This window comes from Marmota flaviventris, chromosome 6, assembly GCF_047511675.1.
Source record: "Marmota flaviventris isolate mMarFla1 chromosome 6, mMarFla1.hap1, whole genome shotgun sequence".
NCBI classification, from domain to species: domain Eukaryota; kingdom Metazoa; phylum Chordata; class Mammalia; order Rodentia; family Sciuridae; genus Marmota; species Marmota flaviventris.
In genome coordinates this window covers 55,869,350-55,895,414 of record NC_092503.1, presented here as the reverse complement: position 1 = coordinate 55,895,414, position 26,065 = coordinate 55,869,350, and the positions used below count along the sequence as shown (strand labels likewise).

The 26,065-nt window shown below is 36.4% G+C and overlaps 1 protein-coding gene across 4 annotated transcripts in view; it reads right to left on the bottom strand.

Annotated features, from left to right (window-relative positions):
• Pdss2 (decaprenyl diphosphate synthase subunit 2) overlaps positions 1–26,065 on the bottom strand; it is a 280,419-nt gene that overhangs the window by 108,878 nt on the left and 145,476 nt on the right. For all 4 annotated transcript variants that reach the window (XM_071613166.1, XM_071613167.1, XM_071613165.1 and 1 more), the window contains one exon: positions 296–494. In XM_071613166.1, coding sequence (XP_071469267.1) covers positions 296–494 — 199 coding nt within the window. The remainder of the gene's footprint in view (positions 1–295; positions 495–26,065) is intronic.

Below are 26,065 nucleotides of genomic sequence, written 5' to 3'. Positions count from 1 at the left end.
TAATTTAAAATTTGTTAAAAATATATTTAATTTATTTATATATTCTTTATTTGGAATAATAATTAATGAATTTTACCTGTAATCACAAAAAAATAAAAATTACGTTCAAAACTGACTTATAGCATTTACCAGTTTTCCCTGATGTTGACACTGCCATCATCATCGTCAACAAAGTTTTACTGAACATCTACATTGGGGAGTTGGGCACAGAGCGTAGAGACCTCTATGGCTCCATCTCCCAACCAAGAACCACCTGAAGGCCATCCAGGTATAAGCAAACTCTTACATTTTTTACCTTGGTGTTCTGTAGCAGGGCTAGTCCATTGCATGCATTTGCTAGAAGAAAGTCTCCACTTAGGATAGCTATTTTATTTCCGAATTGCATGTCTTTCAGTGGTCCATCAGAAGACTGCAATTCATTTAAATTTACTATCCCACGATGTACAAGGAGAGCAGTATGGATAAGTTCTGTGATCTCTGCCAAACTTCTTTGACTAAAACATAAAGATAAAATCTGTTTGAGTATCAAGAATATAATTTTTATTACTAATGTCAGGCTTCAAGTTTTCAACAATAAAACATTTACTAGATTATTCTTTGAAGGGGGTATTCCTTTTTAATTAAGAATTCATAATAGAGGCCTTGCCATTGAGTAGTTTGGGATCTATAAGTAGATCTTGACAACGTCTTTCTCTATAATGCTCCTACACTCTACCTCACAATTCACTGGACTCCCCAGACAGAAGCCACCCTCCACAGTTCCATTTAGATATTTTGCTCTCAGGATACTTTTCTCATTCTCATAACTTTAAGACTTCTAAGAATCCTTGGTAGTATCAACAGAACAACAATTTAAGTGGGAATATATCTGTGCCAGATATTAGGCTAAGTATTTAATGTGCATTATCATCCTAAATACAAAGTTATGGAATTTACAGAGTTGAGTTCTCTTCCTTCAGGGACTTTACCTTTCAGGATGAGAAAGGTGTACACACACACACACACACACACACACACATCCTTACAATGGAAAATAGGACAGAAAAGGCCCTGAGGAGCTCCTGGTATAGTATTGTATTAGATGGAATTTCAGGAGATGTTTGCTTTCTTTTAAATAATTTTCTACAGTTTGTATATTTTGCACAATGACAAAAGTATTACTCTCATAACTGCACAAAAAACAAGTAGTTATTAGAGGGTGGGGATTGGTTCAGTGGTAGAGCTCTTGCCTAGCATGCATGAAGCTCTGGGTTCGATCCCCAGTACAAAAATAAATAAACAAGTAATTACTTAAAATTAAAATATCATAACAACCCTATTATAGATATTATTTACCCCTTTATGCACATAAAAAAATTGTTGCACACAAGTGAAATGACTTTCCAAGGATACAAAGTAATGTAAACTGGAAATCTGTTGGACTTTAACCATTACAAATGGCCCCATGTGAACTATATCTCTTGGTCCATGGTCCTGTGCAGTCCTTACCACATTAACCCTGGGCTTGGCCATGTACTTGCTTGGTCAATAGGACATCAACAAACATGATGCAAGCAAAGCCTAATGAATGCTCATGTAACTGACAAGCTTAGGTTTATCTAAGGCAGTCACAGGAATCACATGACCCTATGTAGAAGAACCACCCTGTCAACTTATAGAATGGTAAGAAATAAAAATGGTTATTTTCAATCACTAAAATATAGAGTGGTTTGTTATGCAACAATATATATGCAACACAGAAACTGGTATATCTAATAGTGAGGTGTTGTTGTAATCAAAACTTAAACTACATATCAATAGCTTTGAGTCTTAGAAGTGAAGGGTGAAAAAATGGCAAACCTTTGTATGGGCTGAAAAGACATTGAGGAAATTGCTCCTAGAGGACTGAGAAGGGACATACTGTGCTATAAGGTAGTGAAACAAGTGGGAAAACCATTTTGTACATGGAGTAACTTGAAAGATAACCTCTTCATACCTATATGCATATATAGATATTGAATCTAATTAACTTAGGGATCTTAATAAGATTTCCAGACAGAATGCTGTAATTATCATTATAGATAAAATGTATGAAATAAATGAGATATTGACAGAATCGTTCAATTTTCAAGCACAATTTAGAGGAACAACAAAGGAGCAAAGAATTTCTAAGCTGAAAATAAAGCTGTTAACATTTTCAGTACTTCTAGAAAAAGACTCCCAAAATAAGAAAACATATTAGAAAAAAGATAAAATCAAAGGCATGGCCATAAGACCCTTTGTAAAGACCCAAAAAACTGAAAGTGGTGACTGGGAGAACTCTCAGACAAAAGAGCATCTATGAATTTTAAGGGTACTGCCCCACTGCAGCCTCATTCTCAGTTCAAAGTTCAGAGGTCTGTCTCAAAAATGAATTATGAATATGGCTTTTAGGGTACAGAATGGCCAATCAGAATCTCAAAAAAAATTTAAAGAAGTTATGAGTTTGGGTTAAAAGTAACAGAGTTTAAGATGAGGGGGAAAAGGAGTTTCTGGATCTCCAGCTTTCTGGACAAAAAGCAGGTTGGTAGCTAGTCAGCTATAGATAGGAGCCAGTTTTTACTAAAAAGGGAAGATAGCTCAGAGAGCAGAGTCAAGAGCCACAAAGAGGTGGATTAGGAAACAAATTCTAGGGAGTAGGACTCGGCCCTAATCATGAAGCATTCCTTGCTCACTGCCCAGCTGAATTTCAGCATTGCTCTGGACCAATATTTACTGTGTACCTCTCATTACTCCTTTTTTTTTAAATGGTGCTGGAGATTGAACCCAGGGCCTGGGCATGCAAGGCAAGCACTCTACCAACTGAGCTATATCTCCAGCCCTCATTACTCCTTTTTAAAAAACAGAAGTTGGGGGCTGGGGTTATGGCTCAGAGGTAGAGCGCTTGCCTAGTATGTGTGAGGCACTGGGTTTGAGTCTCAGAACCACATAAAAATAAAATAAAGTTATTCTGCCCACCTACAACTAAAAAATCAATATTAAAAAATTAAGTGACTATTGTGACTACTGGTTAATTTGTTCCTGCCTCAATGTTGTATACTGGATATGAGGTGGCAGTGGTGGGGTGGACTACTTATTTTTTTAGTTTCTAGATTCCTGAGTTAAGAGGAGCTGTATCCAGGGAGCCACATCCACATCTAGACCTAGTGCAAATGATGAGATCATGGACTTTGAACTCGATGCCATGAAATAGGTGAGTCTTAGGGATCTTAGGAGGCAGCACATTATGCCCATGGAAAGAATATGAATCACTGCAGCCAGGGGCAGACAGCTTACCAATAATAAACCATCTCTTTGGATTTCCATGCCATGTGTAGTCTCCTGTTTGATTGACTCTAAGTTTGATAAATATGATTTGTCTGGCCAAGGGGACATCAGCAGACTTGGGTCAAACAGGCTTGGTAAGTGTTTTGCATTGGGACTTGCCTTCTTGGAATGCTGCCCTGAGACTACATGTTAAGAAACCTAGTACAGCCTCCCAGAGGATGAAAAACAACATGGAGAGAAGTATAGTCATCGGAGCCCAGCTAAGCCCCTGGCTGTTTTACCAGACCACAAAAATATACCCAGGAGAAATCAGCAGAGGAACAGTCTAGTCAACCTGCAGAATTATGAGAAAAAAATGGTTGTTTTAAGCTACTAAGGTTTGGGGCTGGGGTTGTGGCTCAGTGGCAAAGCACTTACCTTGCATGTGTGAGACACTGGGTTCGATCCTTAGCAACTCATTGTTTCCCTCTCTAACTTAAATAAATAAATAAAACAAAAAAAGACCCTTTGGGGAAAAAAAAAGCTACTATAAGTTTGAGGTGGTTTGTTATGCAACAATGGAAAAGAGACCCTAAAATCCAATCTATTTCTACTACCTAGGCTGCCTCCCAAATACACCTCAAAGAACCTAATGAGAGCTAGGCCTTGAACAATAAAGTAGGATTTCCATAGCTGGAGAGAAAGAGCAGAGACAACAGCAGGCATTAGGAACCCATAAATAAGGAAGACCAGGAATTAAGGCCTAGGGAAGGCAAGGCTGGAAAATGTGGTGAGGATGAGGAGGTCAGTTTGGTTAGAAAAAAAAAAAAAAGCATGAGGGTTAAGTGAGAAATAGGAATCTGGAGGTAGGTTAGAGCAGGTTAAAGGGTCTGTATTTTATTAGAGAAGAGGGATGATATATATGCTTTAATAATTTAGGAAGAATATCCTGAAGGCGGTAATGTGGGAAAAAATCTGAAAAAGTGGATAGTAAAAGTAGAGAGATATTACAAAGGTCCAAGGCAAATGTGACCAAAGGGCTTGACCTCAAACCTCCTTTGGACATGGAGAAGAATAAATACATCAAATAACAAACACTTGCCCCTCTTCTCTCAAATATAGTACTTATTGAACAACTATAAAATAATAATTATATAAAAATATAATTAAAAATAAAGGAGTCAAATAACTTGGTAATATCAAAAAAATATCTCTAGTTCATTTCCTTTGTTTAAAAAATTAAAGAGAATGTAAAGATGACCCAACAGACATATTGCACTTGATTACAAACTGCAGGAATATGGAAAGGAGATGAACCAGTGAGTGAAACAGTTTCTAAGAAAAAAGTAAATTCATGGTTAGATTAAAATCTCATTACATCCCCAAGAAAATCATTAAGGATAGATGCTTATAAGACTATTGAGAAGTTAACAGAAAACATTTTTTAAGAGCAGAGCTAACATTTAAAATTATCCTTTAAAAAACAACTAAAAGAAAGGAATAAAAAGTACATCTTATTACTATCTTCAAAATGCTTTCTAGTTTACAAAGCCATTCACTGAAAAAAAAATCCATATTGTCACATTTCAAAAATAAAATCACACAAATAAATTATGGGCAAGCATAAAACTCAAAAGGGTTAAGCATTTGGATAAGTCTCTCTTGAGGCTTAGCTTGGGAAAGAAAAGTAATCACCAGGCAAGCAAGAAGCTGTAGGTGTTTTGAATTACCCTGAGGAAGAAAATAAGTAATTGTGAGCTTTTAATAAAGACATCTATAAGCATAAAAGAGCATTCATTAAATTAATAGCAACTTTTAAATGCCACAGTCAGTAGTAACAAAAACAATGATAATACTCAAAGTGAAAACCCATCAGATTGTATAGGGCCCAACATTTACAAAAAGAACTCATGTATATTATCTACTTATGATTCTAATTACAGCAGGTCTGGGGAGGTTAAATACTTGATTGAGAACATGGAGTTTGAAAAAGAGAAAGCTGGAACTCAGAGTCACTTTGTCATAGTGACCAATGATAATTTCAAGTGTCTATTTACTTCCCAAATATTAAATGAAGGAGAGGGGTAATAAGCCAAAGTTACCAATGTTCATAAAAAATCTGTCCAGTTTTCACCCCCAGTTTTTAAGTACTATGGAAAGAAACTTTACTAGAAGAAAATATATTAAGAACAAGTTTGGCTCTTTTATTGTGCAGAATAACTGAATAAAGTAATCAAGTTGTTTCTAAATAATTTGCTCAGAACCAAATCAACTGATTTAGCCCAGTCAGGAATCTCAATGACATTTCTACTTCTGCCTATTACATGAGATAGCTAGGGGCAAACTCTTTAAATAATCAGGCCCTTGGTTTTCTTATCACTGAAAAGAAGAGTGCTAGATAAACAAATTCCTTCCTGCTCCCTAATTCTAAGATTCATCAATTAAAACAAACAAATAAACAACAACAACAACAACAAAACCCCCAGAGTAGCAGCTAATTGTTAAAAAAGACACAAAACTACTGCTATTATTGGTAGTTATTTTTCTGTAAGAAATAGAAATAAAGTGGCTGGTCATCTAAAATCTGTTTTATAATTCCATTATCTAGTATTGATAGGGGACAGACAGATGTGAAATGGCAGGAACACAAAGTTAAAAAAATTATTTTATAAAATGGGCCCACTGTGTTGATCCCCACATGCTTTCTTTTCCAAGAAGCAATTTACCTGCAGCCTTGCCCGACCTAAGTGGACAGGATATGCCAGATTCCTCAGCAAACTACCTGTTAACTGCAGGAGAAATGCAGAAATGCTGATAAGAGGAATCCAGGCGACTTTTGTGACCAGATCCTGAAATTCTGGGAAACAAGGATAGTTCCTTTTAACCATAAAATCTTTTAAGAATGTAAGGTCAGCATGTGCCAAGATGACTTAGAGTTGCCATGACAGTGGGGACTTGAAAGACTGATATCATCTTGCTGCCAGTCAAAAGTCAAGAGGTAGACCTGGGTGGGATTCTGGAAACTTCTTGGGATCCCCAATAAAGCTGGAGTGCAGGAAAGGGACATTGTTCTTCTCCTCTCTGACAGGACACACTTTCTCCCTTGAGAATTTCCCCTTTCCTTTTTCTGTCCCTTCAATAAATTCATTTCTGGGCAAGGGTTGTGGCTCAATGGTACAGCGCTTGCCTAGCACCTGTGAGGCACTGGGTTCAATCCTCAGCACCACATAAAAAATAAAAAAAATTAAAAAATAAAGTTATAAAAAAAGTCTTCTTTTAAAAAAACAAATAAAAAATAAACTTATTCCTCTTATTTTGAATGACATTTTCTAAAATCTGATGTGGTTGCAAAAATCAGGTTTGAAGGGGGAGTTCTTTGTGCTGCCTCAGTTTCTTGGAAGGCCCCAGCTCTGTAACAGTATTATATTCTCAACTTCTCAGATTTTGTTATCAGATAAATAATTCTTGATCACATTATCCAAGAATCCTATTTAGTATACAGCAGAGAAGCAGTGAAAGTATGAAAAAATCTGGGAGAATTTTTTTTCTCATTATCTTATTACTATTTTAAGCTACCTTAAGCAATCTAATGAACTTTCAATACACTGGATTAAAAAATCATATTAAATAAACATCATCATACCATTTTATCTATCTATCTATCTATCTATCTATCTATATTTTATTCCTCTTTGGTATATCTCATCTAAGTGATTTGGAAAAATGCTACAAATAAATATCATTTGTGTTAAGCAATTTGAGTAAAAAAATAATTACTGGGCTGGGGTTGTGGCTCAGTGGTAGAGCGCTTGCCCAGCATGGATGAGGCACTGGGTTCAGTCCTCAGCACTATATACAAATAAATTAATAAAAATGAAGGCATTGTGTCCACCTACAACTAAAAGATATTTTTTAAAAAATAAAGAATAAAAAAGAAATAATGACCACATTAAAAGAACTCAAAATTGGGGCTGCGGTTGTACCTCAGTGGTAGAGTGCTCGCCTAGCACATGCGAGGCCCTAGGTTCAACCCTCAACACCACATAAAAATAAATAAATAAAATAAAGGTATTGTGTTCAACTACAACTTAAATATAATTTTTTTTTAAAAAAAAAAGAACTTAAAATTAATCAATGTTTTTGAAAGAAATTCCAGCAAATCACTTTCAATTATATGTTAAACAACTTCATCTGCTTTTGATTTCTTCATTTTCCTCTAACATTTCTGCAAATTTTTTAGCATCATAAACTTCTGAAATAAGAATGGCAGACTTTCCATGAAGCAAGGCTCCGCCCCTGAAACCTTATCCCTGACTTTGTTGTACCACCTTAAATAAACCACTGGGGCCATTTTTTAATTGTTCAGCTCCAGCTCTTGTGTGAGCTAGACCTATCAGGCGCTCCATGCTTTTTAAAACTAAAAAAAAAGAATGGCAGACCTTGCCAGTTACCTACCCTTTCTTCCCTTCCTCACCACCAACATACCTTTGATTATCTTTGGAGTGGCAATGCACTCTCTTAAAAAAAACCTCCCCAAATCTGCACCTAGATGTGACAAATTCTTGCCAATCAAACTGAACAGAAGTCCACTAGGTGGGGTTTCTGAGAAGCCTACTAAGTTCCTGAGACAAAGAGACAGATTCAGCTAGTGTGTACCTTTGGCATTTTGGGCACACCCTTTCTTCTTGTCTAGAATATGGCCCAACTGCTTAGAGGCCCAATAGAGACTCAAGGATCCTAAAGATAGCCCCAAGCTAAGGATGGTAGAGCAGGAAGAAATGAGAGAATGGCAGAACAGGAAGAAAGGAGAAACTTGAGCCCCCAAGGACTCATTTGAGGGCTGTACCTGCTGATAAGCACACCTCCAGATTTCTTGTTTCTTTTCTTTCTCTTTCTTGTGCTGGGGAGTGAACCTAGGACCTTGTGCATGCTAAGCAAGTGCTCTACCAGTGAGCTACCCACCCCCAGCTTTCTGTTTTCTGAGATAAACACTTTTCAGCTACTCTTTGAAATTACTGTTTGTTAGAGTCCTGTAATATGCAGCCAAATAAATTCCTGAAAGATACAGTCAATAAAAATTGTATCACAACTACGGTGCAGATATTTTAAGTTCACATCCCTGCACTCTGATTTTATTCACCTAATATTACTTGTCAGAGAGTTCCATGTTTTTTACAAGTATAAAACCTCCTTGTTCTATTTTATATCTCTACAGAGGTCCACAGTATGAAGGTGCCATACAACTTTTGCTGCTGTAGAGTAAGTAACCAATATATTTTTGTTTAAAGAAGGTTTAAGAATCAGCTCATGTGTCATTTCTTCTGTGAAGCTTTCCCTCACTTCTCCAGAATTAACTTCTGTGCTTAAAGGCCTCTGAATATAGCTCAGTCATTAATCATATTTTACTGTAATTATTTCTCTAGCCATTCATCTCCCTACCCCCTCTTTTCACACTACACTGTACATTATATTATCTACTTTCCTAGCCTATAAATATTTGTTAAATATCTTTTTACTTAGAAATAATTTTTATAAAGGCTACAGGGGACTGCTATCATATTTTCAAAAGAAAAGAAATGGTATAAACTAAAGTCAGGTTTATAGCATCATAATTGGAAGTGACCCAGAGGTCAGTTAGCTTCCAATCAGCCCCTTCCAGGTGTGAGTGATGACTACCTTATAGGAGCCATGTCTGCGGATGAATAGTTTTAATTATTAAAAATTGTTTCTTATGGGCTGGGCTGTGGTTCAGCAGTAGCACACTTGCCTGGCATGTGTGAGGCACTGGGTTTGATTCTCAGTACCACGTATGAAAAAAATAAAGGTCTATAACAACTAAAAATATATTTTAAAAATTGTTTCTTATAATAACTTATAATAATGTAAGTGTTTTACATTTAAGTTGCTGTTAAAATAGTAGACGGGTCAATTGTGTTTTACCACATACACAAAAGAGGTTAAAAAGAAAACAAAAACAGAACCTCTTTCTCTATTTTTTTTTCCCTTTCTTCCTTCTGAGGGGTTTAAGAAAATACAGATAAGTACAGACAATAATATTTACATAGTATTCTACTTAGAAATAAAAAAAAAATGTTTACACTTTGTTATTTTCAACAGCTTCTAAAGATGCTTTTAATTTTTTTTAATTTTGAGACCTTTCAAACATACATGAATAAAAATAATAGATTCTCTATGGACTGACACTGGCTTCAAGAATTACTAACTTAAGGCTAACCCTGTTTAAGTTACACCCACATTCCCCTTTCAGATTATTTTGAAGTAAATACCAGATATCATGTCATTTCATCTGAAAATACTTCAAATACCCTATTTTAAAAAATGCCTAGTGGTGATTATAGCTACTACTTAATAAATTAATCAGTTTGAGCCAATTAAGTACTATATATTAGGTGTTGAGTGAAATATATTTGGAAGAATAACTCAATTAACTTATTAATAAGTCAAATAATGTAAAACTAGAACTCTTTGAGATAAGCAATATCACCAGTGCACAGAAGGGAGCAAGGCTGACACGCTAAATAACTAGCTCAAGTTCACATAGATAGTAAACAGCAGAACTGGATTCATGCCCAAGGCTCTTGGGTTCTAACGCATGGGCTCACTGCATATCATTTGAAAACTCATCAAAATCCCAAACACAACATGTACAAAAATTTAGTGTCTTTCTAAAAGTATTAAAATGGTAGGCAAGAATCATTTATTTAAAGTAATTTTCTTTCTTTCTTTCTTGGTACTGGGGATTGAATTCAGGGGCGCTCAATCACTGAGCCACATCCCCAGCCCTATTTTGTATTTTATGTAGGTCTCACTGAGTTGCTTAGTGCCTCGCTTTTGCTGAGGTTGGCTTTGAACTTGTAATCCTACTGTCTCAGCCTCCTGAGCCACTGGGATTATAGGCTTGTGCCACCAGGCCCGGGATACAGTAATTTTCTTTGAATCCTGAAACTTTTTTTTAAAGCAGAAAACTTAATTTTTTTAAAAAATATTTTTTGAGTTGTAGATGAACACAATATCTTTATTTATTTTTATGTGGTGCTGAGGATTGAACCCAGTGCCTCACATGTGTGAGACAAGGGTCCTACCACTAAGATACCGCCCTAGCCCCTAAACCAGAAAACTAATTTTTTTGTTCACATCAGAAGAATAAATTTTAAAATTAAAAAGAAATTTTTGGAAAAAAATATGACCTGCTATTTTAGATTGTATACTTCTTATGAAGCTATTGTAGGAAGAAAAGTGTTTGCAACATACACAAAAGATTTATATTAAAAATGTGTGGAATTTGTCCAAATTGGACAAAATTCATAAGAAAAGATAAACAGCTTAATAGCGAAATAGGAAAGGAGACAAAAAGGTAATTCCAAAGGGAACATAAATGTCCAAAATCCATATAAAATGATGCCCAAACTCAAATAATTTAGGAAAGGAGTATTATAATAGTAGTGAAGTAATATTTTTAATTTGTTAGCTTTGAAGAAATGAAAAAGATTAAGAAGATACCATTTCAGTGAGTGTGGGTATAGGGTCTTGGTGATGCTCTAAGACAAATGAAGTCCATAGGCATACTCTTTGGCAATTAATATTAAAAAAAAAAAATAAACAGAATCTGGAAGCCTTTGGAACTATGCTCATCATTTCATCAGTTTCTACCATTTCTAAAACCACTTGAACAGCCTGACCCTTGAAGGCAACCACTAATAGGGAAAATTTCCTCTGATCCACTGTTGGATTTTAAATTGCTACAATTCCTGGTAACTGAAAATATGATATCTGATAAAATAAAAATGTGGATACCCTTGACTTATGATATCTCACTGAAATAATAGCAAAATTTTATATATACATAAATGTTTGTTTTTACTAACATATATTACATAGCTTGGTTAGCAGCCAAAAATTGGAAACAATCTAAATGTTCACTAATGCAATACTAAGTAGCAATTAAAAAGAATGTGGCAGATCTACATCTACTGACTTAGAAAGTTGTCCATGGTATTTTGCTAAGTATATAAAACAAACTGAAGCAGGTAAACTCCATGAAGGCTATGATTTTTTTTTTCCATTACTGTATCTCAAGTATGTATACCAGTACCTAGTACAGAGTAAGTGTTTGTTATTTGTTGAATGAATAAATGGATGAACGAATAGCATGAGTTAATTTTTGGAGAATAAAAGGAAGGACAAGGAGAAGAAAGGAAAGAAAACAGATGGGAGGCAGCAAAGTTAGATGCTGAGATTATAAACTTTTAAACAGCAATTTTTGTTTTTTAATATTTAAGCTTTTTAAAGGTTACAAATACAGAACAAGCAAAGATTGAGATTTGTAGGTAAGAATGGGATGTTTGCTAGACAATGGCAGGTTAGCCCATCTAAAGGAGAGGAGCAGAGATGAAACTATTGTTGTGAATGGAAGAGGGCCTTGAATATAGCAAGGAATTCAAGTTTTTATAAATTCTAGTGTGGAACCATTGAAGAGCTCAGCATGAAGACTCAGATGAAATTTATATTTCAAGAAATGGAATATGCCAGCATAATCCAGGATGTACAGAATGTTGAAAAGATGGGGATAGTACAGCATGACTTCAGAGAACTCTAGATCAAGCTCCCACTCAGCAAATCACTCAACCAGTATGAATATTTCCAGTCACAAGGAGCTGATGACTATATGAGGAAACTTATTCTGTTTAAATAGTTCTGTAAGAAATTTATCCCTGGTTTTACGTGACATTTTGCCAACCCATAATGTCACAAAGTTGTTTCTACCTTACTAGTAATTTAGGAGTTTCATGATTAGAATGTGTACTCGAAAGTGACAACATGAACAGAGTGATAATTTGATAGAAGAACTGGATATCACCCTTATCCTTGTCAGATATGTTCTAAGACCCTCAGTGGATACCTGAAGTCATGGATACTATCAAACCCTATAAATACATACATACCCATGATACATTTAATTTATAAATTAGGCACAGTAAGAGATTAACAATAATTAATAATAAAATAGAATAATTATAACATACTATAATAATAAGTATGGGAATGCAGTTTCTCTCAAAATATCCCATTGTACTATACTCACCCTTCTTCTTCTTGATGTGAGATGATATTTAGAAGTAGACCTTTATAGCTTCCCTTTGGTCTATTGGAATTGCCAGCATCACTATTCTTACACTTTGGGCCAATATTAAGTAAAATAAGGATTAATTGAATAATGCTTAATAATAATAAGGGCTACTTGTAATATTGTGACAGTTCATCTGATAACTAAGATGGCTACTAAGTGACTACCAGGCAGGTAACATATATAGTGTGTATACATGGACAAAGTGATGACTCACATCGTGGTTATTTCAAAGTGGGACAGCAGAAGATTTCATCACACTACTCAGAATGGCTTGCAACTGAAAACATTAGAATTATTTATTTCTGAAAATGTTCATTGAGTAATTTTAGACCACAATTGACTTTGGCCGACTGAAATCTTAGAAAGCAAAACTGTGGATAAGGGGGTAGAGACCACTACTGCTGTGTGACTGAATATGCAGGATGAATAGAATTTCCTTTTTTTTTTTTTAATCACAAGAGTTCTCCAGAGACACAGACCAGTAGAATGATAAATTCACAGATAAATATAAAGAGATGTATTTCAAGGAACTGGCTCATGTGATTCTGTGGACTGACAATCCCTAATTCCACAGGGAAGGCTAGTAGACCAGCAGGCCAGAAACCTTGGGCAGCAGTTGATGCTTCAGTTAGAAGACACTTTTTAGATGTGAAACTGAAGTGACTGGTAAAATGCTAGCAGAAGTGAGACAAGCAGGAAAGTGAAGAAACCATCAAGTTCATTGCTCCTTTGCTCAAAACCCTCCTCAAAAACCCTCCCCATCTCACTCACCGGCAAAAGTTTCTATAATGAACTCCAAGGTCCAATATAACTAATCTGCCACAGCTTCTCTATCCTCTACCTCACTGACTTCATTCCCTCCAAATCCACTCCTCCTTCTCTTACACCAGTTTCCTTGTTATTCCTTAAACATGCCAAGCCTGTTCTTGCCTCAGGGTCTTTACCCTTTTCTCTGTCTGCGCTGTCCTTCTCTTATATATCTACAAAGTTTTGTCACTCATCCCCTTCAGGTCTCTGCAAAAGTGTACCTCTCATAAGTAAGGACTTCCCAAACAACTCCATTGACAAGAGCAACCTGCTGGCCCCCCGTCACTATTCCTCATCACTGTCTCCTGCTTTTTTCCTTCTACAGACTTATTGCCATCTGACATGCTACCTACTTTGCTTTGCTTTTCCACCCATGGTCTCACTGAATGAAAGTTCCATAAGGGTAAAGACTGGAGGTGGGGGGCAGGGGCTAGGAGCACATAAGAACAAAAGAATTCCAGAAACACACTTCAAAAATATCAAGCTTTAGAGTACTTGTCTAACATGTGTGAGTCCCTGGGTTAGATTTCTAGCACTGCAACATAAAAAAAAAAAAAAGCATATACTTTTGCAAATCCATGCCAGGGAAAAATCTTTCATGGTGATGATCACTTTCAACTAATTGTTGAATACTGACATTAATATTTTATAAGTAAACTAGACTCAAAGTCCCAAGAGATTCGTTGAATTTAAGTTGCAATAATCTAAAGAAACAGAAGGATCTTTCCATTTGCCTTTTATTCATGTTGATAACCTAGGTTAAGATGGAAGTTTGAATCTGAAGTTTGCTGTAATCACAGCATTCAAAATAAATCTTATTTCACTTTGGAATTTGGAAATGAGAATTCTGACTTAAAAAACAACATAATGAAGTTAAAAATCTCAGTCATTAAAGGCAAAATGACAGAGCTGCAGACGGTAGTAAAGGTGAACCCCATGTAGTGATCAAGTCACAGGTTCAAAGGCTGAAAAGAACGACCAGCACTGACCACACGTTAGCACTCACTTCGGGCACTGAAGGCTTAGTGTCCCTTTTAGGAAAGCTCACCCAACACGCTGTCATATACAGAAAAGAAGCAGAATATAAAAAGTCTCTGCACTGATCTCATTTCTAAGAGATTAGATACTTGAGACCGTTAGAATCTTGCCATTCCATGAAAACACAAGATCTAGAAGTGGGGAAAACCAACATTGAAAAAGACAAAAACGTCTTAAGTAGTACTTCAACAAAAACCTTTAAAACAAAATTCTCCCATGTAAAGAATTTAAATGCTGTAATTTAAAACTGCTGGCAGTTTTCCAGAATATAATTTTTAAATAATCAAAGTTTAACACAGTTTATTTATTCCTCCCCTGCCCTCATTTGTTTCCAAAAGAAAAAGCTCAGTATTGACGTGTTATGTAACTAATTCCCTCCATACCTACCATACAGAGGTGAGTTACCTTAGGTGGTGGTAGTCATGCTTGCAAGAGCAGAGGAATGTTGAGACCCAGCAAGAAGTCACCATATTTACCTCCAGAAATTAGCCAACCAAAATGAAATTTGTATTACATAATAAAGTTCAGTTTAGTGATCAATGAACATATCTATGAAATTACTTTAACAAAGCATAACCAACCCAGGCAAACTGCTACTTTTAGGAACATTTAAAAGACCCTGGGAATAACTCAGCCAAACTTGACACTGTCAACATATAATTATCCTGTGGGTCAATCAGAGGCCTATTATGAAGAGGAGAAAGGTAGTTAACTAATAGTATCTGGTTTCTGGAAATAGCTACACTGAGATCTTCTCTTTAGAGAAACAGAAAGTCTAGCTAGGCATCCTTATTCAGGTCTTAAGAGTACTTTTGGGTTTGGGTATCACAAAAGGGGTTAAAAATACTTGAGAGCAGAAAAAGAAAAGAAAAAAAAAAAAGGCCTAACAAGACATCTGGGTGCTACGGCTGTCACTGTCAGGGCAGCCCTTGGAGGGAATGCCCATATCAATTCAGTTTATCAGATGGACAGCTGATCAACATTAAACAGACTTGCTCTGGGCAGAATGAGCTGAGCTTCCTGACATGAATTCCAATGAGAGCCCTCTGCACTCTACTACCAAGCTCTGCCATTTTTTACTGTTGCAGTTCCCTGGACATATGGGAATCCCTAGTGATGAGCACATAAAGCTGCCTCTAACTCAAGTGACGGCTCATTTCCCCTGGCTGAAGGCAGACATTAATATCCTGAGGAGATCAGACCCGCCTCTCTGACCCCCATCTACCGAAGCAAAACCACTGTCCCATTTCTTCATTTAATAAGCTTTTAATGAAGGAAACCAAAACCGCTTTCTGACTGTAGCACGGTTCTACATGAAAAGGTTATACAAATATATCAGATTCTGTGTCACAGTTTTCCAAAATATCTGTCCCCCGGCCCCACTGGAGAATAGATTCTGTCACTTGCCCTCCCAGAGAGCTCATTCTTTCTGCCCTGGTACAGGAGGTTCAGTTCTCTGCTCTGATAATTACGAATCGTCTCCATGGTATGGCAGGTGGAGAATTAAAGAAGTGATTACAAAGAGCATGCTGGTGTTTCCATTTTCATTATAAACCCCTTTCTTGGAGGGTTCCTCATTTAGCTATGAAACTGCTTCAGGCACAACCAGGCTGGGAGAAATGACAATCCAGTGACAACACAGATAGTATACCAGAAAATGCTGCTGAGCTAAATTAGAATATGAGAAAGCTAAAAATATTTGGTGAATTGGAATTGGCATAAATACCTTGGTTTTAGAAGGGATAGAGGGAAAGATGTGTGACAGTGAATGAAGAAGACAAACAGATTTTTATCTGGGAATATTAGAGAATGATCCAGAAACAAGGGAGATCTGAATCATTACTGAAGTTTAGTGCTGGCCCCAGTGTGTAGTGCCAGGGCTCTGTGTGTTCAGAATTGCTTCATGAGAGGCTGGGGTTTGAGTTTTTCCTCCTTTAGAAAGTAAAAAGGGGTTAGGAGAGATGTGAGGGTTGCATGTTAAATGGGCCACAGTAAGCACTGCAGGAGGGAAATGTCATTCTGCAAAACCTCTCCAGCTGCATAACAACAGGCAGTGACGGACAGAAGAGGGAACCTTGGCAGGCTCTATTTAGACAGCAAAATATGTAGGAAGCTGGGAGATGTGAAAGGAAAGTGGAATAAAGAGGCAAGGATCTATTGCCTATGAAAAGATTATCAGGATATAGGCTACACATGATATGCTTTAAGTTAGATTTTTTATGCTGCTTTCTAAACAATCAAGATATCCAGAGACAAAAAGACGAATCCTAAATACCTCCCAAAATGTTTTACCAGGTCTTCTCATGTACAAAAGTAGACTGGCTCCCTAGTATGTTTAAACCACAGTCAGCAGAAACTATAGGCAAGTACTCATTGTACAGGCTAATGCACAATTCATAATGATTTTTAATACAGCATCTAAGTTAATCTTCACCAAATTTAGTTAGTAACCCTGTTTTATAGATGAGAATATGGAAGCTCAGATATGCTAATTGTTTTGCCCAGGATCTTATGACTAGTAAGCAATGGGGCTAAATTTTGATTAAAGTATATTTTATATATATTTATTTTTTTTGCTGAGGTAAAACACAATTCATTTGCTATCTCTCAAACCCCACTGCCTCCCTAAAGAAACAATTTTCTTTGTCTAACAGAATAATTGTGGTACCATCTACAGACTGTCACTAGACACATGGATTCTATTCTTTTTTGATGGTGAAGGGGGGAGCTGGAATTGAACTCAGGGGCAAAGGGCCACGGAGCCCTATCCCAGCCCTATTTTGTATTTTATTTAGAGACAGGGTCTCACTGAGCTGCTAAGCATCTTGCTGATGCTGAGGCTGGCTCTGAACTCTCGATCTTCCTGACTCAGCCTCCCCAGCTACTGGGATTACAGGCATGTGCCAGCACATCCAACTGACAGCCGACTTCTCAACAAACATGAAATCAAAATCTAATACAATGATAAAGTTAAAGTGCTAGAAGAAAGTGATCATCTCTCTAGAATTCTGTTCAGGGAATATATCTTTCTATAGTAAAGGAAAAATAAAACTTGCGATCCTCTTGCCCCAGCCTCCCTAGCCGTTGGGATTACTGGCGTGTGCCACTATGCCTGGCTACGGAGTCTATTCTTTTTTTTTTTTTAAATTTATTTTTTTTATTGGTTGTTCAAAACATTATAAAGCTCTTGACATATCATATTTCATACATTAGATTCAAGTTGGTTATGAACTCCCAATTTTACCCCAAATACAGATTGCAGAATCACATCGGTTACACATCCACATTTTTACATAATGCCCTATTAGTAACTGCTGTATTCTGCTACCTTTCCTATCCTCTACTATCCCCCCTCCCTCCCGTCCCATCTTCTCTCTCTACCCCATCCACTGTAATTCATTTCTCTCCTTGTTTATTTTCCCATTCCCCTCACAACCTCTTATATGTAATTTTGTATAACAATGAGGGTCTCCCTCCATTACCATGCAATTTCCCTTTTCTCTCCCTTTCCATCCCACCTCATGTATCTGTTTAATGTTAATCTTTTCTTCCTGCTCTTCCTCCCTGCTCTGTTCTTAGTTGCTCTCATTATATCAAAGAAGACATTTGGTATTTGTCTTTTAAGGTCTTCAGGGAATCGGAGTCTATTCTTAACCTCAGTTATAACATGGATCCCTTTGTCAGTCCAGGGAAGCCTAAGAACTTTACTCAGAATGGTTTAAAACACATAAAGTAAGATAATGAGGGAAGCAACTTACATTGAAAATAAAGATGCTATTATTTTTCTATTCAAGTTTGTGGACCCTTGTGAGGAAATGGGAGGGAATGTGGGGATGAGTGTCCCCAGCGTGGTGCAAGTGCTTTTCATAGACTATTTTATTTAATATCTACAACATCCTTATAAAGTGGGAATCATTAAGATTTTATATGGAGATAATTTAGACTTAAAGAGGTCAAGCTATTTGCCTACTGTCACTCTGAGGGTTATTAGCAGGGAAGGTCTGACCTGTGAGTCCATTCTTCCATTTCACCAACTTGGCAGCTAAATGTTGAGATCAGAAGAGCATGGTTGGGGCAGGGAGACTTGATCAGCATTTCTCCTTGGGAATAGCTGGTCTTTTATTCCCTGACTTTGAAGAGTCAGAAGGAAGGAAGTGACACTGGAACAATTTAGAGGAAAAAAACAGCACCAGGTGTGTAGCAGATTATGTACCTTTATGGCAAACTGTCTGATGTCCACTCCACCCTCACTCCACCTCCACCTCCACCACTCTCAATGGAAGAATTATGTTCCTTTATCCTGTTAAACACAAGTGTGTGTGACCTTCTTTTGCCAATGAGATGTGAGTGAAGAATGTCATTCTAAGCCAATGTTTTAAGAACCACCTTATGGTTCACCTAGTCTCTTTTCTGTCCCAAATAGGGGCTGCTCATCAGCGTTGGTCTTGGATGTTGAAGATGTTAAATAAAATAGTCTATGAAAAGCACTTGCATCACACTGGGGACACTCATCCCCACATTCCCTCCCATTTCCTCACAAGGGTCCACAAACTTGAATAGAAAAATAATAGCATCTTTATTTTCAATGTAAGTTGTTTCCCTCACTATCTTATTTTATGTGTTTTACACCATTCTGAGTAAAGTTCTTAGGCTTCCCTGGACTGACAAAGGGATCCATGTTATAAATGAGGTTAGGAATAGACTCCGTAGTCAGGCATAGTGGCACACGCCTATAATCCCAATGGCTAGGGAGGCTGGGGCAAGAGGATCGCAAGTTTTATTTTTCCTTTACTATAGAAAGATATATTCCCTGAACAGAATTCTAGAGAGATGATCACTTTCTTCTAGCACTTTAACTATATCATTGTATTAGCTTTTGATTTCATGTTTGTTGAGAAGTCGGCTGACAGCTGGATGTGCTGGCACATGCCTGTAATCCCAGTAGCTGGGGAGGCTGAGTCAGGAAGATCGAGAGTTCAAAGCTAGCCTCAGCAACAGCAAGATGCTTAGCAGCTCAGTGAGACCCTGTCTCTAAATAAAATACAAAATAGGGCTGGGATGGAGTAAAAATGACATGGATAAGACCCATGAATAAGAAGTAGACTCTATTTTGTGAGCCATTGACATTTTAGGGCCATTTGTACTATAGTTTAATTTTCCTTTTGGAGCATATCATGGGAATAGTCCTGAGGCTTTCCTTTGTTCTTTAAATGATGATGTTCTGTGGGTATGACAGAGCTGGAGATGCTAAGGGTGTGAAGCATCTATACAATGCCTCTTAAGTATGAATAGTATTAAATAAATTAAAAAATAGAACATTTTGTGGGAGTTATAGGAGAATTTGAAATTCCCAGAAAAGTGCTTTTCTCTTCAGGACACTCATCGGACATCACACAGAGAGAAAAACCTCAATGCAGAGATCTAGAGAAGGAACTAAGAGAATATTCAATAGGGTACTGCAGCAGGGTCCTCCTATAGGACACAGGCAAAAAAGGCTCCCCATCCTAATCAGGAATGGTATTGGGTAGTAACATTAAAAAAAAAGATTACAGTGTTTCCTAGAAAGTTTTCCCCAATCTCCACCAGTTTCAGATTTAATGTATACATTGTATGGTTATATTGTTTTTCTATATTCTTTATTAAAAGTTTTTTGTTTGTTTGTTTGGGTGTGTGTGTGTGTGTGTGTGTGTGTGCGTGTGTGTGCATCTGTGTTACTAGGGATTAAGCCCAGGGACACTTTACCACTGAGCAAATCCCTAGCCCTTTTTATTTTTTTATTGTTAGACAGGATTTTGCTAACTTAGGACCTAAGTTGTTCGGGCTGGCCTCAAACTTGTGATCCTCCTGTATTAGCCTCTGAATCACTGGTATCACAGGTGCCATCCCAGTGAAATGTGCTTTTAAGGTATATTTAGAATATACTTTTTCTGCTATAAAAGATTATCCCAGAAGCATTAGGAAAGCATATATAAACAGTATTTATGGAGGTGGGGGTGGCTATAAGGTAAATGAGAGGATAAACTTGAGATAAAGATATAATGGAAGCAAATTTTTTTTAAAAATCAAACTACAAATACAATTAATATGATGTAAAATAAACTGAGAAGGAAAATTGGGATGGCACATTTACCATTCCAAAGCAAATTACAAATTATATGGAACCTCTATTGAGAATACACTGCAGAATGTGAAAAGCAAGAAATGAAAAGAAACATGTAAGTGCAAGCATGTGCGCGTGCGCACACACATGTACACACACACATACAATTGGCAAAGTTTGAGTAAAAGGCCTTGAAATCCAAGACCTAAATGTATTCATCCAAGGAGGTAACCCACTCTCCTATATGATCTGAATTGCAGAGAAAAGGAATGGATATGCTTCCACGGCAACAAAGTAACAAGCAATGTGTACCAAAATCTGGCTATAAAAGGGGGGTGGGGAATGCAAAACAAAACAAAACAAAACCTCACAGAACTCTTTTTCAGTTCTACATCCAAATTCAAGTTATGACTTAAACACAAACTGTTTTAGTTAGTTTTTTTTTTTTTTGTCACCGTGACCAAAAGACCTGACACAATGAAAGGAGAAAAAGTTTATTTGGCTTATGGTTTCAAAGGTCTCAGTCCATAGATGGCCATCTCCATTGCTCTGGGCCCAAGGTGAGGCAGAACATCATGGTGAAAGGGTATGGTAGAGAAAAGTAGTTCAGGAAATGGTAAGCAGGAAACAGAGAGAGTTCTGCTCACCAGGGACAAAGTATATACCCCAGTGACTTACCTATTTCCTCTAGCCATACCTACCTGCCTACAGTTACCACCCAGTTAATCTATTCAAGAGGATTAATGCACTGATTAGTTTAACACTCTCATAACCTAATCATTTTACCTCTAAATTTTTTTTTTTTTTTTGAGAGAGAGAATTTTTTAATGTTTATTTTTTAGTTTTCGGCGGACACATCTTTGTTTGTATGTGGTGCTGAGGATCGAACCCAGGCCGCACACATGCCAGGCGAGTGTGCTACCACTTGAGCCACATCCCCAGCCCTCTAAAATTTCTTATATTGTCTCATACATGAGCTTTTGGGGAACACTTCATATGTAAACGGCAATACAAACACACACCAAATCACTTAAAGATGAGCATTATCATATTCAAATAGAGAACCACAGTGGTCTTTACAGGGAATGCAGTGGCACATGCCTGTAATCGCAGTGACTAAGACAAAGGCAGGAGGATCACAAGTTTGAGACTAGCTCTATGCAAGCTGGAGAGATCCTGTGTAAAAAGAAAAAATAGGAAGGGCTGGGATGTAGCTGACTGGGAAAGTCTCCCTGAATTCAGCCCCCAGTGTGGGCGGTGGGGAGACCAGTTATAAATATCTAGTCCTGGCATTTCACTATCCTTACCTTGCTAGGTATTCAGGATAGTAAAAAAAAAAAAAAGTTTTTAAAAAAAGATTATACTCTGATTTCCAGTGAATATATACACACAATAGATATTCTTGAATATACATACATACACACGTTTATAATTATTATCCACAGCAGAAAAAAAATAAGGGAGTCTCTATAGCAAATATTATCCAGGAGAGGGAAAGATATATAATCTGAATATTAAGATTTAAAATGAAATATCTTTTAAAAAAATTTTAAGCAATCAGATTCTATATAATACTCCTGTTACCATGCATGAAATTATTTTCAAAATAAAGCTCTGGCTTTAAAAATTATGAACAGAGTCACCTTTTTAGGCTATTTTTTCTTTTTAAAATAGCTTTATTGAGAAAAAAATTATATGTCATCAGTTTCACCCATTTTTAAGCATATAATTCAATGAATTTTAATACACTGACAGAGTTGTGCCATCATTACTACAGTCTAATTTTACAATATCCTTCACGCTAAAAGAAAAAAGAAACAAAAACTTCAAACCCATGTAAAGTCACTCTTTAGTTAGGCTATTTTTCTTTTCTTTCCTTTTTTATTTTTGGTACTAGAAATTGAACCCAGAGGTATTTTATCACTGAGCTACTTCCCTAGCCACCCACTCCTTTTAAAACAGTAAAATTTATTGGTTTCTTACACAGCAAATGCTAATTGATATCTAATCACTAGAACTCTGTATGTCTTTAAAATGATTTGTAGGGGAGGAAGTCAAATTACATGTCAAATATAATCAACAGAACTCCACAACTACAGGTAGAAGTTTTGAAAACCACAAAGAATACTATTAATATGTACTTCCATGAAGTTGCTGACATTGAGAGGCCAAGTAGATTATAAAAAACAATTGTTAGCACAATAATAACCTTATGTCTTCAGTTTTCTTAAGTTACAAAAAGTGTTTACTTAAGAAACATAAAATATAAAAAGGTTCTGTAACATACAAATGGAATACTATCTTCTATTTACATTTTTTTTCTTTCCTCCTTTTTTACTGGTACACTATAGTCATACTTAATGATGAGATTTGTTGTTAAATAAATGCACACAATTATAACAATATAATTTAATTCTCAACTCTTTTTTAAAATTTTGAGACAGGGTCTCATTAAGTTACTGAGGTCCTTGCTAAGGTGCTGAGGCTGGCCTAGAACTTGCTATCTTCCTGCTTTAGCCACTCAAGTTGCTGAGATTAAAGATGTGTGCCACTGCACCCAGCTGAGGCTATTTTTCTTGATTTTCATTTTTGTTTTTCAAGTGTTTTGAATTGTTCATGAAATTAATTATAAATAGTAACAATATAAAATAGAATTGTCAACATACGCCTAATGAAAAAATATTATGATATGTGACAAATAGTAAACTGTCTCCAAAGCCAAATATAAAGGACACATTTTTTATTTATATATGACAGTGGAATGCATTACAATTCTTATTACATATATAGAACAAAATTTTTCATATCTCTGGTTGTATACATAGTATATTCACACCAATTCATGACTTCATACCTGTACTTTAGATAATAATGATCATCACATTCCACCATCATTAATTATTCCATGCCCCCTTCCTTCCCTTCCCATCCCTCTGCCCTATCTAGAGTTTGTCTATTCCTCCCATGCGCCCTCTCCCTATCCCACTACGAATCAGCCTTCTCATATCAAAGGAAACATTCGGCATTTGGGTTTTTGGTATTGGCTAACTTCACTTAGCATTATCTTCTCTAATTCCATCCATGTACCTGCAAATGCCATGATTTTATTCTCTTTTATTGCTGAGTAATATTCCATTGTGTAATATGCCACATTTTTTTATCCATTCATCTATTAAAGGGCATCTAGGTTGGTTCCACAGTTTAGCTATTGTGAATTCTGCTGCTATAAACATTGATGTGGCTGTGTCCCTGTAGTATGCTGTTTTTAAGTGCTTTGGGTACGACCGAGGAGTGGGTTAGCTGGGTCAAATGGTGGTGGTTGCATTCCCAATTTTCCAAGAAATCTCCATATGGCTTTCCATATTGGCTGCAAGAATTTGCAGTCCCACCAGCAATGTATGAGTGTACCTTTTCCCCTCACATCCTCACCAACACTTATTGTTGTTTGTATGTATAATAGCTGCCATTCTGACTGGAGTAAGATGAAATCTTAGAGTGGTTTTGATTTGCATTTCTCTAATTGCTAGTAATGATGAATATTTTTTCATGTATTTATTGATTGTACATCATCTTCTGAGAAGTGTCTATTCAGGTCCTTGGCCCATTTATTGATTGTGTTATTTGTTTTTTTGGTGTTTAGCTTTTTGAGTTCTTTATATACCCTAGAGATTAGTGCTCTATCTGATGTGTGAGGGGTAAAGATTTGCTCCCAAGATGTAGGCTCTCTATTCACCTCACAGATTGTTTCTTTTGCTGAGAAGAAACTTTTTAGTTTGAGTCCATCTCATTTATTGATTATTGATTTTAATTTTTGTGCTATAGGAGTCTTCTTAAGGAAGTCATGGCCTAATCTGACATGATGGAGATTTGGGTCTACCTTTTCTTTTGATAGGTGCAGTGTCTCTGGCTTAATTCCTAGGTTCTTGATCCACTTTGAGTTGAGTTTTGTGCATGGTGAGAGATAGGGGTTTAATTTTATTTTGTTACATATGGATTTCCAGTTTTCCCAGCACCATTTGTCAAAGAGGCTATCTTTTCTCCAATGTATGTTTTTGGCAACTTTGTCTAATATAAGATAACTAATTTTGTTGGTTAGTCTCTGTGTCCTCTATTCTGTACTATTGGTCTACCAGTCTATTTTGGTACCAATACAATGCTGTTGTTGTTACTATTGCTCTGTAGTATAGTTTAACATCTAGTATAGTGATGAAACCTGCTTCACTTTTCTTGCTCAGGATTGCTTTAGCTATTCTGGGTCTCTTATTTTTCCAGATGAATTTCATGACTGCTTTTTCTATTTTTATGGGGACTGTCATTGGAATTTTGATCAGAATTGCATTAAATCTGTATATAGTGCTTTTGGAAGTATGGTCATTTTGATAATATTAATTCTGCCTATCCAAGAGCATGGTAGATCTTTCCATCTTCTAAGGTCTTCTTTCTTTAGGGTTCTGTAATTTTCATAATATAGATCTTTCACCTCTTCCATTAAGTTGATTTCCAAGTATCTTTTTTTTTTTAAGGCTATTGAGAATGGGGTAGTTTTCCTCATTTTCCTTTCTGAGGATTTGTCACTGATATATAGAAATGCCTTTGATTTATGGGTGTTGATTTTATATCCTGCTACTTTGATGAATTCATTTACTAGTTTTAGAAGTTTTCTGGTGGAACTTTTAGGGTGTTCCAGGTATAGAATCATATCAGCAGCAAACAGTGCCAATTTGAGTTCTTCTTTTTCTGTGTGTATCCCTTTAATTTCTTTCGTCTAATTGCTCTGGCCAGTGTTTCAAGAACTATGTTAAAAGAAGTGGTGAAAGAGGGCATCCTTGTCTTGTTCCAGTTTTTAGAGGGAATGCCTTCAATTGTTTTCCATTTAGAATGATGTTGGCCTGGGGCTTAGCATAGATCGCCTTTATGATGTTGAGATATATTCCTGTTATCTCTAGTTTTTCTAGTGTTTGGAATATAAAGGGGTATTGTATTTTGTCAAACACTTTTTCTGCTTCTATTGAGATGATCAAATGATTCTTATCTTTAAAGTCTATTGATGTGATGCATTACATTTATTGATTTCCATATGTTGAACCAACCTTGCATCCCTGAGTTGAATCCCACTTGATCGTGGTGCACTATCTTTTTGATGTTTTTGTATTCGATTTGCCATAATTTTATTGAGAATTTTTGCATCTATGTTCATTAGAGATATTGGTGTGAAGTTTTCTTTTTTGAAAAAATTTTTTTTAGTTGTAGATGGACACAATATCTATTTATTTCTATGTGGTGCTGAGGATCGAACCCAGAGCCTCACACGTGCTAGGCAGGCGCTCTATCACTGAGCCACAGCCCCAGCCCCAAGTTTTCTTTTTTTGATGTGTCTTTGCCTGGTTTTGGAATCAGAGTGATATTGGCCTCATAGAATGAGTTTGGAAGTGCTGCCTCTTTTTCCATTTCCTGAAATAAATTGGAGAGTATTGGTATTAGTTCTACTTTAAATGTCTTGTAGAACTCGCTGTATCTGTCCAGTCCTGGGCTTTTCTTGGTTAGTAGCTGTTTGATGGTGTCTGCTATTTCGTCATTTGAAATTGATCTGTTTAAATTGTGTATATCATCCTGATTCAATTTGGGCAAATTATATGACTCTAGAAATTTGTCAATGCCTACGATATTTTCTATTTTACTGGAGTACAGGATTTCAAAATAATTTCTAA